The sequence below is a fragment of the Salmo salar genome, chromosome 07, assembly GCF_965601325.2.
Source record: "Salmo salar chromosome 07, fSalSal1, whole genome shotgun sequence".
Lineage (NCBI taxonomy): Eukaryota > Metazoa > Chordata > Actinopteri > Salmoniformes > Salmonidae > Salmo > Salmo salar.
In genome coordinates this window covers 9,607,211-9,623,166 of record NC_138297.1, presented here as the reverse complement: position 1 = coordinate 9,623,166, position 15,956 = coordinate 9,607,211, and the positions used below count along the sequence as shown (strand labels likewise).

At 43.3% G+C, this 15,956-nt stretch overlaps 1 protein-coding gene and 1 non-coding gene across 3 annotated transcripts in view; both read left to right on the top strand.

Annotated features, from left to right (window-relative positions):
- The first annotated feature begins 5,956 nt into the window (after window positions 1-5,956).
- Window positions 5,957-15,956, top strand: part of lrch4 (leucine-rich repeats and calponin homology (CH) domain containing 4) — a 51,979-nt gene continuing 41,979 nt past the window's right edge. Inside the window, exon 1 of one of the 2 annotated variants that reach the window (XM_014206463.3) lies at window positions 5,957-6,470. In XM_014206463.3, coding sequence (XP_014061938.2) covers window positions 6,299-6,470 — 172 coding nt within the window. In that variant the 5' untranslated portion in view covers window positions 5,957-6,298. The remainder of the gene's footprint in view (window positions 6,471-15,956) is intronic. The other variant, XM_014206464.3, reaches the window with a different exon arrangement.
- On the top strand, window positions 9,511-9,586 carry trnas-uga (transfer RNA serine (anticodon UGA)). Its single transcript has one exon. It is a non-coding gene; the product is annotated as a tRNA-Ser (tRNA).

The window sequence follows — 15,956 nt, the reverse complement described above, 5'->3', positions numbered from 1 at the left end:
TGGCCCCCGAGACAGTGACCAGTCAAAGTCAGAATGGTGGTGACTGACAAAGCTCTGTCACTATCTGGAATGTAAGAGTTTGAAGTTCGCCTTGTTTTGCCCTGAGCGAGCCAATGACCTGGTGATATTTACTGGATCTGTGACGTCTCCTTTTCCTGTCCTCTTTTGCTCTACTCTCTCTCTCTATACATATCTCTCTCTCCAGCCCACCATCATTTCCCCTCCTCCCCCGTCTCACCCTCAGTGTCTCTTGAGTTTTGTAGGATGCAGCTCTGACATCACTCTTTCTCACGCTCCCTATCTTCTCCGATCCTTCTCTTTTCTCCCTGGAATTATTGGATCGGATGTGAATTTTTTTGCTCCATGGTAACAGACCAATGCATGCAAGGCATTGGGAAAAGTATTCAGACCCCTTGACTTTTTGCACATTTTGTTACGTTACAGCCTTAATGTAAAATTGATTAAATTGTCTTCTTTCCTCATCAATCAATACACAATACCCCATGATGACAAAGTAAAAACAGGTTTTAATAAATAAAAAACAGAAAGATTACATTTACATACACTACCGGTCAAAAGTTTTAGAACACCTACTCTATTCCGACTGTAGTAACCAAATAATTGCTAAACAAATCAAAATATATTTTATATTTGAGATTCTTCAAATAGCCACCCTTTGCCTTGATGACAGCTTTGCACACTTTTGCATTCTTTGGTTTTTAGTAATGTATTTAAAATAAAAAGCAGAAATATTACATTTACAGTAGAAGTCAGAAGTTTACATACACCTTAGCCAAATACATTTAAACTCAGTTTTTCACAATTCCTGACATTTAATTCTAGTAAAAAATCCCTGTCTTAGGTCAGTTAGGATCACCACTTCATTTTAAGAATGTGAAATGTCAGAATAATAGTAGAGAGAATTATTTATTTCAGCTTTTATTTCTTTCATCACATTGTCAGTGGGTCAGAAGTTTACATACACTCAATTAGTATTTGGTAGCATTGCCTTTAAATTGTTTAACTTGGGTCAAACGTTTTGGGTAGCCTTCCACAAGCTTCCTACAATAAATATGGTGAATTTTGGCCCATTCCTCCTGACAGAGCTGGTGTAAATGAGTCAGGTTCGTAGGCCTCCTTGCTTGCACACGCTTTTTCAGTTCTGCCCACAAATTTTCTATGGGATTGAGGTCAGGTTTTTGTGGTGTCCACTCCAATACCTTGACTTTGTTGTCCTTAAGCCATTTTGCCACAACTTTGCAAGTATGCTTGGGGTCATTGTCCATTTGGAAGACGCATTTGCGACCAAGCTTTAACTTCCTGACTGATGTCTTGAGATGTTGCTTCAATATATCCACATAATGTTCCTGCCTCATGATGCCATCTATTTTGTGAAGTGCACCAGTCCCTCCTGCAGCAAAGCTCTCCCACAACATGATGCTCCCACCCCCGTGCTTCACGGTTGGGATGGTGTTCTTCGGCTTGCAAGCATCCCCCTCCTCCAAACATAACGACGGTCATTATGGCCAAACAGTTCTATTTTTGTTTCATCAGACCAGAGGACATTTCTCCAAAAAGTACTATCTTTGTCCCCATGTGCAGTTGCAAACCGTAGTCTGGCTTTTTTATGGTGGTTATGGAGCAGTGGCTTCATCCTTGCTGAGCGGCCTTTCAGTTTGTGTCGATATAGGATTTGTTTTACTGTGGATATAGATACTTTTGTACCTGTTAGCTCCAGCATCTTCAAGGCCCCTTTGCTGTTGTTCTTGGATTGATTTGCACTTTTTGCACCAAAGTACGCTCATCTCTTGGAGACAGAACGCATCTCCTTCCTGAGCGGTATGACGGCTGCGTGGTCCCATGGCGCGTACTATTGGTTGTACAGATGAACGTGGTTCCTTCAGGCGTTTGGAAATTGCTCCCAAGGATGAACCAAACTTGTGGAGGTCTACAATGTTTTTTCTGAGGTCTTGGCTGATTTCTTTAGATTTTCCCATGATGTCAAGCAAAGAAGCACTGAGTTTGAAGGTAGGCCTTGAAATACATCCACATGTAGACCTCCAATTGACTCAAATGATGTCAATTAGCCTATCAGAAGCTTCTAAAGCCATGACATCATTTTTTGGAATTTTTCAAGCTGTTTAAAGGCACAGTCAACTTAGTGTATGTAAACTTCTGACCCACTGGAATTGTGATAGATATTTAACTTTTAATTCACTGTGTCTGTAAACAATTGTTGGAAAAATTACTTGTGTCATGCACAAAGTAGATGTCCTAACTGACTTGCCAAAACTATAGTTTGTTAACAAGACATTTGAGGAGTGGTTGAAAAACAAGTTTTAATGACTCCAACCTAAGTGTATGCAAACTTCTGACTTCAACTTTAAGTTATTTGACCATTTACTCAGTACTTTGTTGAAGCACCTTTGGCAGCGATTACAGACTTGAGTCTTCTTGGGTATGAAGCTACAAGCTTGGCACGCCTGTATTTGGGGAGTGTCTCCCATTCTTATCTGCAGATCCTCTCAAGCTCTATCAGGTTGGATGGGGAGCGTCGCTGCACAGCCTTTTTGAGGTTTCGCCAGAGATGTTCGATCCGGTTCATGTCCGGGCTCTGGCCCGGCCACTCAAGGACATTCACAAACTTGTCTCTAAGTCACTCTTGCGTTGTCTTGGCTGTGTGCTTAGGGACGTTGTCCGGTTGGAAGGTAAACCTTCTCCCCAGTCTGAGGTACTGAGCGCTCTGGAGCAGGTTTTCATCAAGGATCTCACTGTACTTTAATCCGTTCGTCTTTACCTCTATCTTGATTAGTCTTCCTGCCGCTGAAAAACATCCCCACTGCATGATGCTGCCAACACCATGCTTCACCGTAGGGATGGTGCCAGGTTCCCTCAAGACGTGACGCTTGGCATTCAGGACAAATAGTTAAATCTTGGTTTCAACAGACCAGAGAATCTTGTTTCTCATGGTCTGAGAGTCTTTAGGTGCCTTTTGGTAAACTCCAAGCAGTCTGTCATGTACCTTTACTGAGGAGTGGCTTCCGTCTGGCCACTCTACCGTAAAGGCCTGATTGGTGGAGTGCTCCAGAGACGGTTGTTCTTCTGGAAGGAACTCTGGAGCCCTGTCCGAGTGACCATCGGGTTCTTAGTCACCTCCCTGACCAAGGCCCTTTTCCCCCGATTGCCCAGTTTGCCCGGGCGGCCAGCTCTAGGAAGAGTCTTGTTGGTTCCAAACTTCTTCCATTTAAGAATGATGGAGGCCACTGTGTTCTTGGGGACCTTCAATGCTGCAGATATTTCTTTGCATCCTTCCTCAGATCTGGGTCTCGACACAATTCTGTCTCAGAGCGCTACGCACAATTCCTTCGACCTCATGGCTTGGTTTTTACTCTGACGTGCACTGTCAACTGTGGGACCTTATATAGACAGGTGTGTGCCTTTCCAAATCATGTCCAATCAATTGAATTTACCACAGGTGGACTCCAATCAAGTTGTAGAAACATCTCAAGGATGATTAATGGAAAAAGGATGCAGCTGAGCTCAATTTCGAGTCTCATAACAAAGGGTCTGAATACTTCTGTAAATGAGGTATTACTGTTTTTATTTTTAATTAATGTGGAAAAAAATTGAACTGTTTTCACTTTGTCATAATGGGGTATTGTGTGTAGATTTATGAGGAATGTGTTTTATTTAAATCAATTTTAGAATAAGGCTGTAACGTAAGAAAATGGGGAAAAAGTCAATGGGTCTGAATTCTTTCAGAATACCCTGTATAACTTAGCAATGTGAATGCCTCTAGGGTTTATGACCTCTATGTGGCCAGCATCTGGTCCAGGTACATAATGTCCTTTTAACCCTTTTCCCTGTCACTAGTTCATTTCTGCTGCCATTATGGTGACTCAGGCTTTACGACTCCCAAAAACCTGTGTCCAGTCCAGATACAAAATGTGTAATTTTAACCCTTTTACTAAACATCATTTCACTTCAATAGCCAGTATTAATTTGACAACAACATCATCTGACCTGATTGCCAGTCAATTACGAAAACCAGTGCATCTAACATAGCAGGGATGAGAGGACAAATGGAGGGAGGGGAGGAAGTGGGGTGGGGGAGGGGGGGCAATGTTAAAGGACCCTGAGAACGAGGGGGAGGGGGCAGTCATCTGGTCAAGGGGGAAGAATGGATGAAGAAGAAAAAGCAAACGGGGTAAAAACCAAAACCCTACAGGAGGTTTGGTCGACAATACAGCCAAAAACCTACAGGAGGTGCTGTCGACAATACAGCCAAAACCCTACAGGAGGTGCTGTCAACAATACAGCCAAAACCCTACAGGATGTGCTGTCGACAATACAGCTAAAACCCTACATGAGGTGCTGTCGACAATACAGCCAAAACCCTACAGGAGGTGCTGTCGACAATACAGCCAAAACCCTACAGGAGGTGCTGTCGACAATACAGCCAAAACCCTACAGGAGGTTTGGTCGACAATACAGCCAAAACCCTACAGGAGGTGCTGTCGACAATACAGCCAAAACCCTACAGGACGTGTTATATGGACAATACAGCAAAAACTATACAGGAGGTGCTGTCGACAATACAGCCAAAACCCTACAGGAGGTCCTGTCGACAATACAGCCAAAACCCTACAGGAGGTGCTGTCGACAATACAGCCCCATAATGGCCGAAATGGAGTGAATGGAATGTCACATGGAAACCATGTGTTTGATGTATATGATACCATTCCACATATTCCACTCCAGTCGCGAGCATGTCCTCCCCAATTAAGATGTCATCAACCTCCCGTGATGTGTGCTTGTGCCACACAGGAGATTGGTGGCACCTTAATAGGGCAGGACGGGCTCGTGGTAATGACTGGAGTGGAATCAGTGGAATGGTATCATATACATCAAACACATGGTTTCCAGGTGTTTGGTGACATTCCATTTACTCCATTTCGGACATTATTTTGAGCAGTTCTCCCCTCAGCAGCTTCCTGTGGGACACATACTGTATGTATGCATAAACACACACACACACACACACACACACACACACACACACACACACACACACACACACACACACACACACACACACACACACACACACACACACACACACACACACACACACATACACACACACACACACTGTTGGTGTAAACAAATCTGCGTGCTCACACACATATCCATGAGTCTACTAATGACGTGACGAGACATGCTAATCTAACATGGTTTTACTGAGCATGGCTGTGACTCTGGAAATAAAGGGACAGTAATCTGTGTAACACATTTAGAGCTCTGGAACTCAGGGGACAGTAATTTCTGTAACACATGTAGAACAAAGAGTTTCCACTAGCTTCTATAGCCACAAAGTCAGATTCTACAGCCACAAAGTCAAAATTGGCATAAAAAAAATGTGTTTTTTGCTATTAATTTAAGGTGAGGGTTAGGTTTAAAATCACATTTTAAGAAGATAAATTGTAGAAAAGGGCAGGATTTATGACTTTGTACCTATAAAAGCTAGTGATTACCAACAAAGAGGCTAGATAATGTTGTTACATTATACCAGATGGGGTACAAATTGGAATTCTGCTGGAGGAATTTCCCTGGGGCCACACATATCTCACTAATGAGAAAGAATAACCTGTATTCAATATGGGAAATATGACATTTGCATGTAGGGAATTAATTTTACATTTTTAACCAACTGGCAAAAATGAAATGGATGGATATGAACGGTTTACCTGGCAGCTCCAGTCACAATAATTATTGGTCCACTCTTCAATTATCTACCCAGAACCATCCTACTGTATCTGATTGGTGTATATTTCCATCAATATAATCTCAGCTCTTTTGAAATCCCTTTACATGCACGCCCTTTTTTCTTCAGACCCCGCCTTGAGTCCATTCATCTCGGTTGAGATATGGGTGTTGTCCCTGTCAATCAAACTCCTTCTCGTCGTAGGCTTCTCCCACGGCTCCTCCGCTTCCCTTTGCGCTGCTGCTGCTGCTGCTGCACCCCTTTCTGACAGCTACTAGTACCGCTTTCTCGAAGGCAACCGGACCGCAGACAATCCTCGCTGTGGAAGATTAAGAAATAGCATATATATTTTTTTGTTGGTCGGATTTATTCATTGTCCTACTTCGAAAAGTTGTTTATCGGACGAAGAGACGGATGGTTTTGGAAGTCGTTCTGAGGGATACGAAAGTATAAAGGAAGGTTTTCTTTTCTTTCTTTCCCCTTCTTTTTTTTGACCTAAACACAGTAACATAAAGAGACATATATCTACCGTTCATGGCTGCTGGGGAAGGTGCCCAGCTGCCGGCAACAATAGCGGCTAGCCGGTGCGTGGAGAAGTCGCTAGAGGAGGCTGCCGGGAGCGGTGCTCTGAACTTGTCGAACCGTAAATTGAAAGAGTTTCCCCGAACCGCCCGGAACTATGACTTGTCGGATATTACAGCAGCCGGTGAGTTGTGTTTTAGTGTCTGTTTTGTTGTAGATAACGATTTTTTCTTTTGTTAGTGTTGTTGTTGTTGTCACCTGTGTGTGTTGTAACTATGGCTAGCTAACAAGCTAACGTTAGCAACACATCCGTGAAAAGACGTACATAAAAAAACAAAGTTAAAAGTGTAACGTTACGAGCGAATTCATTATTTTTCCAAGGTTCCTTGACACTATCTAAAGATGTTGGACTGCACATTTAAGCCACAACTTCTTCAACTAACATTTTGTTTATTCTTTCAATTACGGAGATATATTTTTAAAATGTGTTTTTATTCGAGTTTATATTCTTGTTCTTCTGGGTGTCAAGTTGAAGCAAATTTCCCCTTCGCTTCCTGTATGATGAAGGGAGTTGCTTGCTGGTCGTAATGGTTGTGTATGAGCCTGACAAAATGCCACTATTCTATCTCCTGTTTTTGAGGTTCCCTTCTTTCATTTTGTCAATTCACAACACTATCACAATGGATTGAAAGGCAATTTTATAGATGACAATAACACTGTAAAGTTTAATGGTGCCTAAAATGCCTGTAAGGTTGATTTTTGACAGTGCCATCTAAAGGAGAACTAACTCGTCCTCGCTTTGTTGAAAGAAGATTACCCAATCCAGGTTGCAGCCTGAAATCAATCTTATCTACCCAGTGTTTCGAAACAACACTCCTCTCTGCTGCTTTTCTGCACTCTCTGGTAATTATAACCATCTGCTCAAAGGACCTAGACCTTATACAGTGAGGAGATACATTGGACACACACACACACACACACATACATAAATACACACACACACACACCCAGCTGCCATCTGTAATCCAACAACAGTAATGGATACTGTAGTGATGAATGTATCCAAGGCCTTAGATAACAACACTATCTTGATGTACGCTTGTTTATACAAAGCGTAGCTCATATTATAAACTAAGAACTAAAGGCAAGCCGTTTTTTTTAATTATATATATTTTATATATATATATATAAACATTGACATATGTTATTAATGGTGTCCAATGAGCTCTTCATTGTAACCACCTCCTAATGAAAGCTGGTTATGCATTTTAATAATACAGTTTGTCGTGAGATGCACGTTGCTGCAGTCTGTTCCAACTCCGTAATACGTCTGTCCTGTCTCTGTCATCCAATTCAGTGACTTCATTTTTCTGGTGGTGTTATGATTACAGTGTTGTTCCCTTTTTTTGAATTGGTCGTAATAACACGTTACTCCAGACACACACACACGACGTAGCTCATACCTGGTCTTTTAGATAATGCTACTCTTTCAGTTTGAATGAGGTGCTTGCTTGGGCACACCCCACCCCTCTCCTCTAATCTGTCTGGATGCGCAATGACACAGCATTCCTGTGTGCTGATGTACAGTGAAAGCTTGAGTCTGCAACTTTTTTTATTTCAGACTGTGTTTTGCTACTGTGTTCATGAGAGATTTAGGCTGGCTCACTATAATTGCCAGTGATGAAATAGACAATTGTGTGTGTGTGTGTGTGTGTGTGTGTGTGTGTGTGTGTGTGTGTGTGTGTGTGTGTGTGTGTGTGTGTGTGTGTGTGTGTGTGTGTGTGTGTGTGTGTGTGTGTGTGTGTGTGTGTGTGTGTGTGTGTGTGTGTGTGTGTGTGTGTGTGTGTGTGTGTGTGTGTGTGTGTGTGCGTGCGCACGCTGGTTAGTGGGACAGGTAGGGGTTTGACAGTCAGGTATGGTCTTACCCCTGACTGTGGAGTAAATGTCTTAACTGTAAAATGACGTGCCTTTTTACATCACCAGACTAACACAACAACGGGAAGTCCTCAAGAAACAGAAAGGCTGTAATCTTCATAGTGGTGATCGTGGATCGATGATGACGAAGTCAGAGAGACGTTTAGATTTGTAGTGGACAACTAACAGAGAGTCAGAACAGAGGCCTTGTACGTGTCCTATTCTAAACTAGTCTTCAAAAGAAATGGCACCTGGAAGTTGCCTTATTGATAAGAACAACCTGTGTGGATGGATAAGGGATGACTAAAGTTCCCTAGCTAGTGCTATGGATTGAAGAGTGCAGAATTGGGGACAAGATCCCAAGCAGGCCCTATGGTGTTTATGATAACAGTGACGGTCTCCCTCTCTGTTATTTCCCCCCCCCCCTCCTGTGTGGAGCAATTTCCCTTCAGGAAGTTCAGGGGTTCAGTCCCCGCCCCCTCCTCGCCCTTACACACGCGTACATGCTCTTTGGCTCCTGTAGGAAGGATAGTGTTCTACCGAGCCAGCGAGCAGAGCAGGCCCATCCAGGAGAACAATCCCCAGCTGTGTGCCCCTCTCTCTGGCTGCAGCCCTCTCCCTGCACCCCTCCGAATAAGACCCCAAAATAATACTGATCTACACCCAGATTTGGGTAGCTAGTGTTGTGCAGTGGCATTTTAATAATTACCGACGGCGGTGTTTTGGGCTGCCCAAGCTGACATTGTCTAGCAATAACCCAAACAGAATTAAACCTAGCCCCTCAGCCTCATAAGTCTGAGCAGACATTGAAAACTACTCACAGCCTAACCCAAATTCTGAACACAGCTTGCAGGGAACAGTGAAAGGATAAGTTTTCTGTGACCTGAGCATGCCACCATTCAAATCAAATGTTATTTTGTCACATGCTTCATAAACAATAGGTATAGACTAACAGTGAAAGGCTTACTGACGGGCCCTTCCCAAAATAAGGACAATTGAAAAATAACAAAAGGAATAATAATAATAACACAATAAATAAATAAATAAATAAATAAATAAATACACAATAACTTGGCTATATACACAGGGTACCAGTACCGAGTCGATGTGCAGGGGTACGAGGTATTTGGTGTAGATATGTACATGAGGGTAGGGTTAAAGTGACTAGGCAACAGGATAGATGATAGACAGTAACAGCAGTATTTGATGAATCATAGGAGTTAATCCTGGTAGTAATTGGTTAACTATTTAGCAGTCTAGTATCAACAGTAGTAGGCTAATGTTGTTTCAGGGAGAGCATGACGACTTAAGGTCCCGTGTGGCTCAGTTGGTAGAGCATGGTGTTTGAAACGCCAGGGTTGTGGGTTCGATTCCCACGGGGGGCCAGTACGGAGAATGTATGAATGAAAAATTTATGAAATGTATGCATTCACTACTGTAAGTCGCTCTGGATAAGAGCGTCCTGCTAAATGACTAAAATGTAAATGTTAAGAAATAGTTGTTGCTGGGACCTCTGTAACACTATCATAGGATCTCTTTTGGGAGAGAGAGAGAGAGAGAGAGAACCCTTGCAGCTGAGAGATACATTAATTAAAGGAAGGGGGATGGGAGGAAGGGATGGGCGGAGAGGGGGGAGGTAGGCCCTTTGATGGTGTGGGCTGCTTGCATTGTCGTGTTGTGTTCCCTTAAAGGGGTTTTACTTGAGCGGGAACCCTTTCTCTCGCTCTCTTGAGCCCCCAACCCCCCTCTCTTTGTCTGAGTCATGGTTTTAACCAGGCTCTTCTCTCTCTCCCTCGTGCTCTCTCTGTTAGTCTCTCTCCCCGTGCTGTCTCTTTCTCTCCCTTGGGCTCTCCCATTCGATCTATCTCATTCCTCTACCTCTCCTTCCCCCCATTCCATCTCTATCGGATCCATAAAGAGCACTGTGTCTGTCCTGTAATGTGTGGTCTCTGTCCCATTTTTTAAATTGTTTTTACATGTTGGTCATTTAGCAGACGCTCCGACCCAGAGCGACTTCGTCAGTTCATTCCACTAGGTAGATGGGGCCCCGATGTGGTTGATTATCACAGTAAAACGTTTATGTAACACTTACTGCCAACGGTGTTTTGAATATTCTTCCAGTTTTCCTTTCTCCGTGTCTCTGCAGTTACTAGACTGCTAGACGAGTTATGACATATCACACACAGAAGAGATGGCATGAGTTTTTTTATTTTTATTGAGTGCATATGCTCAAGATCAGCCAAATCTGTGTGTGTGTTCAGGTTTAGCGCTCGGTTGGGTGGAGCCTGTCGTCATGGGAACCGTGCCCACACTGAGGAGGTGTACTGGCAAGAGGAATGTTCCAGAGGATTTCAAATTAAAAAATCATTTTTTTTCCTTTCTCCAAAACCATTTGAATCCTCTTTGTCCCCTTCCCTGCTCACAAACACCTGTTTTTTAAAAGGTGAGCTGCGTTCAGGGGCCGGTGTTTTGGCTCAGTTAACGAGCCTTTTGGAGGTTGTTAGTGAAGAGATTGTTGGCTCTTACAAATATATGTGCTCAGGTTGTCAGCTCGTGACTAATGGTGATTCACCACAACACTGAAAACAACTAAGCTAGGCTATAGGCCTGTAGGAACATTGATCTCTGTGTGTGTGTGTGTGCACAGTATTAACCTCATTCTCTCCTGTAGTCCAAGGTGAGCTATGACTCACTAGTTTTGATTGAACTCAATAGATATTCATTGATCCGTCCACACAAAAGGTGAAAACCCATTTAAAGTCTGCCCAACGTCCATCCAGTTTCTTGTTTCTCGTTCACGTGAATGACACTCCAGAGAGAGCACTGTGTCGACCTAGCCTTTTCTGTCGTTTTGTTGAAGGCCCAAGTGGCCTAACCAGTCTTTCACCTCCCTCCTAACTTGTTTCCTTGGGCTTGTTCATGAAACTGTTTACCATTGTCAGTCGCCAGTTACCATGGAGAAGCTAGGGAACGAAAGGAAGGGGTTACATCCCAAATGGAACTCTATTCCCTATATAGTGCACTACTTTAGACCAGAGCCCTATTCCCTATATAGTGCACTACTTTAGACCAGAGCCCCTATTCCCTATATAGTGCACTACTTTAGACCAGAGCCCCTATTCCCTATATAGTGCACTACTTTAGACCAGAGCCCCTATTCCCTATATAGTGCACTACTTTAGACCAGAGCCCCTATTCCCTATATAGTGCACTACTTTGAGTCCCGGCCGAAAGTAGTACACTTTATAGGGAATGGTTTGCTATTTGGGATGCACCCATAGACTCTCACCAGCAAAACATATTTTATTTTTTTATCTTGCTAGGCTCCCATTTCTGTGAGTATAATGAGCTAAGCTGATTGAAGCTGTATGGTTATTGTTACAGTAGCTTTAATGGGGTTGTTGTGCTAGACCTGACGACACTGATTTTGAACATGTGTTTGAACAGTTTAACTGTGTCTGTGCTGTAGAAGAGGAGAACATCTGTGACCCGTTTCAGGAAGCTACATGTACAGTTAAAGACGGAAGTTTACATACACTTAGGTTGGAGTCATTAAAAGTGATTTTTCAACCACTCCACAAATGTCTTCTTAACAAACTATAGTTTTGGCAAGTCAGTTAGGACATCTATTTTGTGCATGACACAAGTAATTTTTCCAACAACTGTTTACATACAGATTATTTCACTTATAATTCACTGTATCACAATTCCAGTGGGTCAGAAGTTTACATACACTAAGTTGACTGTGCCTTTAAACAGCTTGGAAAATTCCAGAAAATGATGTCATGGCTTTAGAAGCTTCTGATAGGCTAATTGACATCATTTGAGTCAATTGGAGGTGTATCTGTGGATGTATTTCAAGGCATACCTTCATACTCAGTGCCTCTTTGCTTGACATCATGGGAAAATCAAAAGAAATCAGTCAAGACCTCAGAAAAGAAATTGTAGACCTCCACAAGTCTGGTTCATCCTTGGGAGCAATTTCCAAACACCTTAAGGTACCACGTTCATCTGTTCAAACAATAGTACGCAAGTATAAACACCATGGGACCAGCCATCATACCGCTCAGGAAGGAGACACATTCTGTCTCCTAGAGAGGAACGTATTTTAGTGCAAATCAATCCCAAAACGACAGCAAAGGACCTTGTGAAGATGCTGGAGGAAACGGGTACAAAGTATTTATATCCACAGTAAAACGAGTCCTATATCGACATAACCTGAAAGGCCTCTCAGCAGGGAAGAAGCCACTGCTCCAAATCCGCCATAAAAAAGCCAGACTATGGTTTGCAACTGCACATGGGGACAAAGATAGTACATTTTGGAGAAATGTCTGATGAAACAAAAATAGAACTGTATGGCCATAATGACCATCATTATGTTTGGAGGAAAAAGGGGGACGCTTGCAAGCCGAAGAACACCATCCCAACCGTGAAGCACGGGGGTAGCAACATCATGTTGTGGGGTGCTTTGCTGCAGGAGGGACTGGTGCACTTCACAAAATAGATGGCATCATGAGGCAGGAACATTAGGTGGATATATTGAAGCAACATCTCAAGACATCAGTCAGCAAGTTAAAGCTTGGGTCTTCCAAATGGACAATGACCCCAAGCATACTTCCAAAGTTGTGGCAAAATGGCTTAAGGACAACAAAGTCAAGGTATTGGAGTGGCCATCACAAAGTCCTGACCTCAATCTATAGAAAATTTGTAGGCAGAACTGAAAAGGTGTGTGCGAGCAAGGAGGCCTACAAACCTGACTCAGTTACACCAGCTCTGTCAGGAGGAATGGGCCAAAATTCACCCAACTTATTGTGTGAAGCTTGTGGAAGGCTACCCAAAACATTTGACCCAAGTTCAACAATTTAAAGACAATGCTACCAAATACTAATTGAGTTTATGTAAACTTCTGACCCAGGAATGTGATGAAAGAAATAAAAGCTGAAATAAATCATTCTCTCTACTATTATTCTGACATTTCACATTCTTAAAATAAAGTGATCCTAACTGACCTAAGACAGTGAATTTTTATCAGGATTAAATGTCAAGAATTGTGAAAAACTGAGTTTTAAATGTATTTTGCTAAGTTGTATGTGAACTTCCGACTTCAACTGCATGTCTCACTTCACTACTTCACAGGAGAGCCATTTGAACCTTTTTTTGTTTTGTTTATCAAAATATATTTTGTGGGCAGAAATGCCATCTGGAACATGTGATCTTTCATGTGTCTTAATAACAAACTTGTATTACATCTGTAAATGCGAATAAAAATGTTCAATAAATTCTGAGCCTAGTTGGTTTAGCTACAGAAAAATACAGGATCCTTCCCGCTAGCCCTGATTGGCTGAGATAATGGATTGGCTGGACATGCCGAGAGATGAGTTCTGATTGGTCTACCATGTAGCATGCTTCTGTCTATAACATGAGCTGCTAAGTATGTGAGTCTACCGTAGCTTAATAAAAAAAGATTTAATGAAGAACTGAATGTTTTGCTACTGCTCTCAACATTGCTGCCCTTTAGTTAATTGGACAATCGACAAAGTTCAGTCAGAAAACGTTGTGATCGTCCCATGCTGACTTTCTCTGACTCTGAAAGTGAATCAGACTAGTTGGAATTCCGAGTTGGATGACCGTTCAAATCGATTTCTTTTTTCTCTCACAGTGAGTTTAAAAAAAAAGTTCCCAGTTGTTTTGAACGTGGCATTAGAGTTGTGATTAAGGTTCATTGTTTTGCCAGCTACATGTCTAAACAAAACAAAAACTGCCCTATGCAAGTAACCAATTCACTGTACCGTTTATTGCTTCTGTATCCTGTGCATGTGAAGAATAATCTTTGATTTTATTTGATTGTGTGTGTTTACCAAAGACGGTAATGTGAACAACATGACCTGTACCAAAGTCAGATTAGGATAAAGGCCAAGGACTAGATAAAGTGTATTTTTACCTGGAGTTTTTCCTTATTATAGACTACTACTTTTACCACTTTTAGTGTTGAAATCTTTGGTTGTTTACTACAATGCCTCACTCACTCTGTTTAGCACATGGCCTCACATGTGAACACTTAAAGAGATGGGTGGGGTTAAAGCTTAAGAGGGTGTGAACGATGCTGAATGGGCGTAGACAAAGAAGAGCTCTCTAGCAGGTACCAAAACATTCAAGGGTCATTTTCTCAAAAGTGGGTTTACAAGTTTATCAACTTTCAAAGCTGAATTACTTTCATTGTTCCTCAACTGCAGTGTATGATATACCATTTTGTAGCTCTGAGTCTACTTAACCAATGTAATAAATAACAATTTCATATTTTGCTACATAGAACCAAATCCGTGTGGTGGGTCACACTGTCAGTTGGTTGCATCTGTTTCACTTTGAGTGTTGTTTTATCTCTTGAGCAGTGCTCTTGCTTCTCCCCCCACTCTTGCATTTCCGTCACACTGCGGATGTGGGTGTGCATGCTCACTCAAACTTCTGCTTTTTCTCCGCTTTTCTACTGAATTCTCTCTCTCTCTCTCTCTCTCTCTTTGAGCCCTGTTCTCTCTCTCTCTCTTTGAGCCCTGTTCTCTCTTTGAGCCCTGTTCTCTCTCTCTCTCTCTCTCTGCGCCCTGTTCTCTCTCTCTGCGCCCTGTTCTCTCTCTCTGCGCCCTGTTCTCTCTCTTTGAGCCCTGTTCTCTCTCTTTGAGCCCTGTTCTCTCTCTCTGAGCCCTGTTCTCTCTCTCTGAGCCCTGTTCTCTCTCTCTGAGCCCTGTTCTCTCTCTCTGAGCCCTGTTCTCTCTCTCTCTCTCTCTCTCTGAGCCCTGTTCTCTCTCTCTCTCTCTCTCTCTCTGCGCCCTGTTCTCTCTCTCTCTCTCTCTCTCTCTCTGCGCCCTGTTCTCTCTCTCTCTCTCTCTCTCTCTGCGCCCTGTTCTCTCTCTCTCTCTCTGAGCCCTGTTCTCTCTCTCTCTCTCTGAGCCCTGTTCTCTCTCTCTCTCTCTCTCTCTCTCTCTCTCTGAGCCCTGTTCTCTCTCTCTCTCTCTCTCTCTCTCTCTGAGCCCTGTTCTCTCTCTCTGAGCCCTGTTCTCTCTCTCTCTCTCTCTCTCTCTCTCTCTGAGCCCTGTTCTCTCTCTCTCTCTCTCTCTCTCTCTGAGCCCTGTTCTCTCTCTCTCTCTCTGCGCCCTGTTCTCTCTCTGCGCCCTGTTCTCTCTCTCTGAGCCCTGTTCTCTCTCTCTCTCTCTCTCTCTCTGAGCCCTGTTCTCTCTCTCTGAGCCCTGTTCTCTCTCTCTGAGCCCTGTTCTCTCTCTCTGAGCCCTGTTCTCTCTCTCTGAGCCCTGTTCTCTCTCTCTCTCTCTCTGAGCCCTGTTCTCTCTCTCTCTCTCTCTCTGCGCCCTGTTCTCTCTCTCTCTCTCTCTCTCTGCGCCCTGTTCTCTCTCTCTCTCTCTGCGCCCTGTTCTCTCTCTCTCTCTCTCTCTCTCTGAGCCCTGTTCTCTCTCTCTCTCTCTCTCTCTCTCTCTGAGCCCTGTTCTCTCTCTCTCTCTCTCTCTCTCTCTCTCTGAGCCCTGTTCTCTCTCTCTCTCTCTCTCTCTGAGCCCTGTTCTCTCTCTCTGAGCCCTGTTCTCTCTCTCTCTCTCTCTCTCTCTCTCTGAGCCCTGTTCTCTCTCTCTCTCTCTCTCTCTCTCTGAGCCCTGTTCTCTCTCTCTCTCTCTGCGCCCTGTTCTCTCTCTGCGCCCTGTTCTCTCTCTCTGAGCCCTGTTCTCTCTCTCTCTCTCTCTCTCTCTGAGCCCTGTTC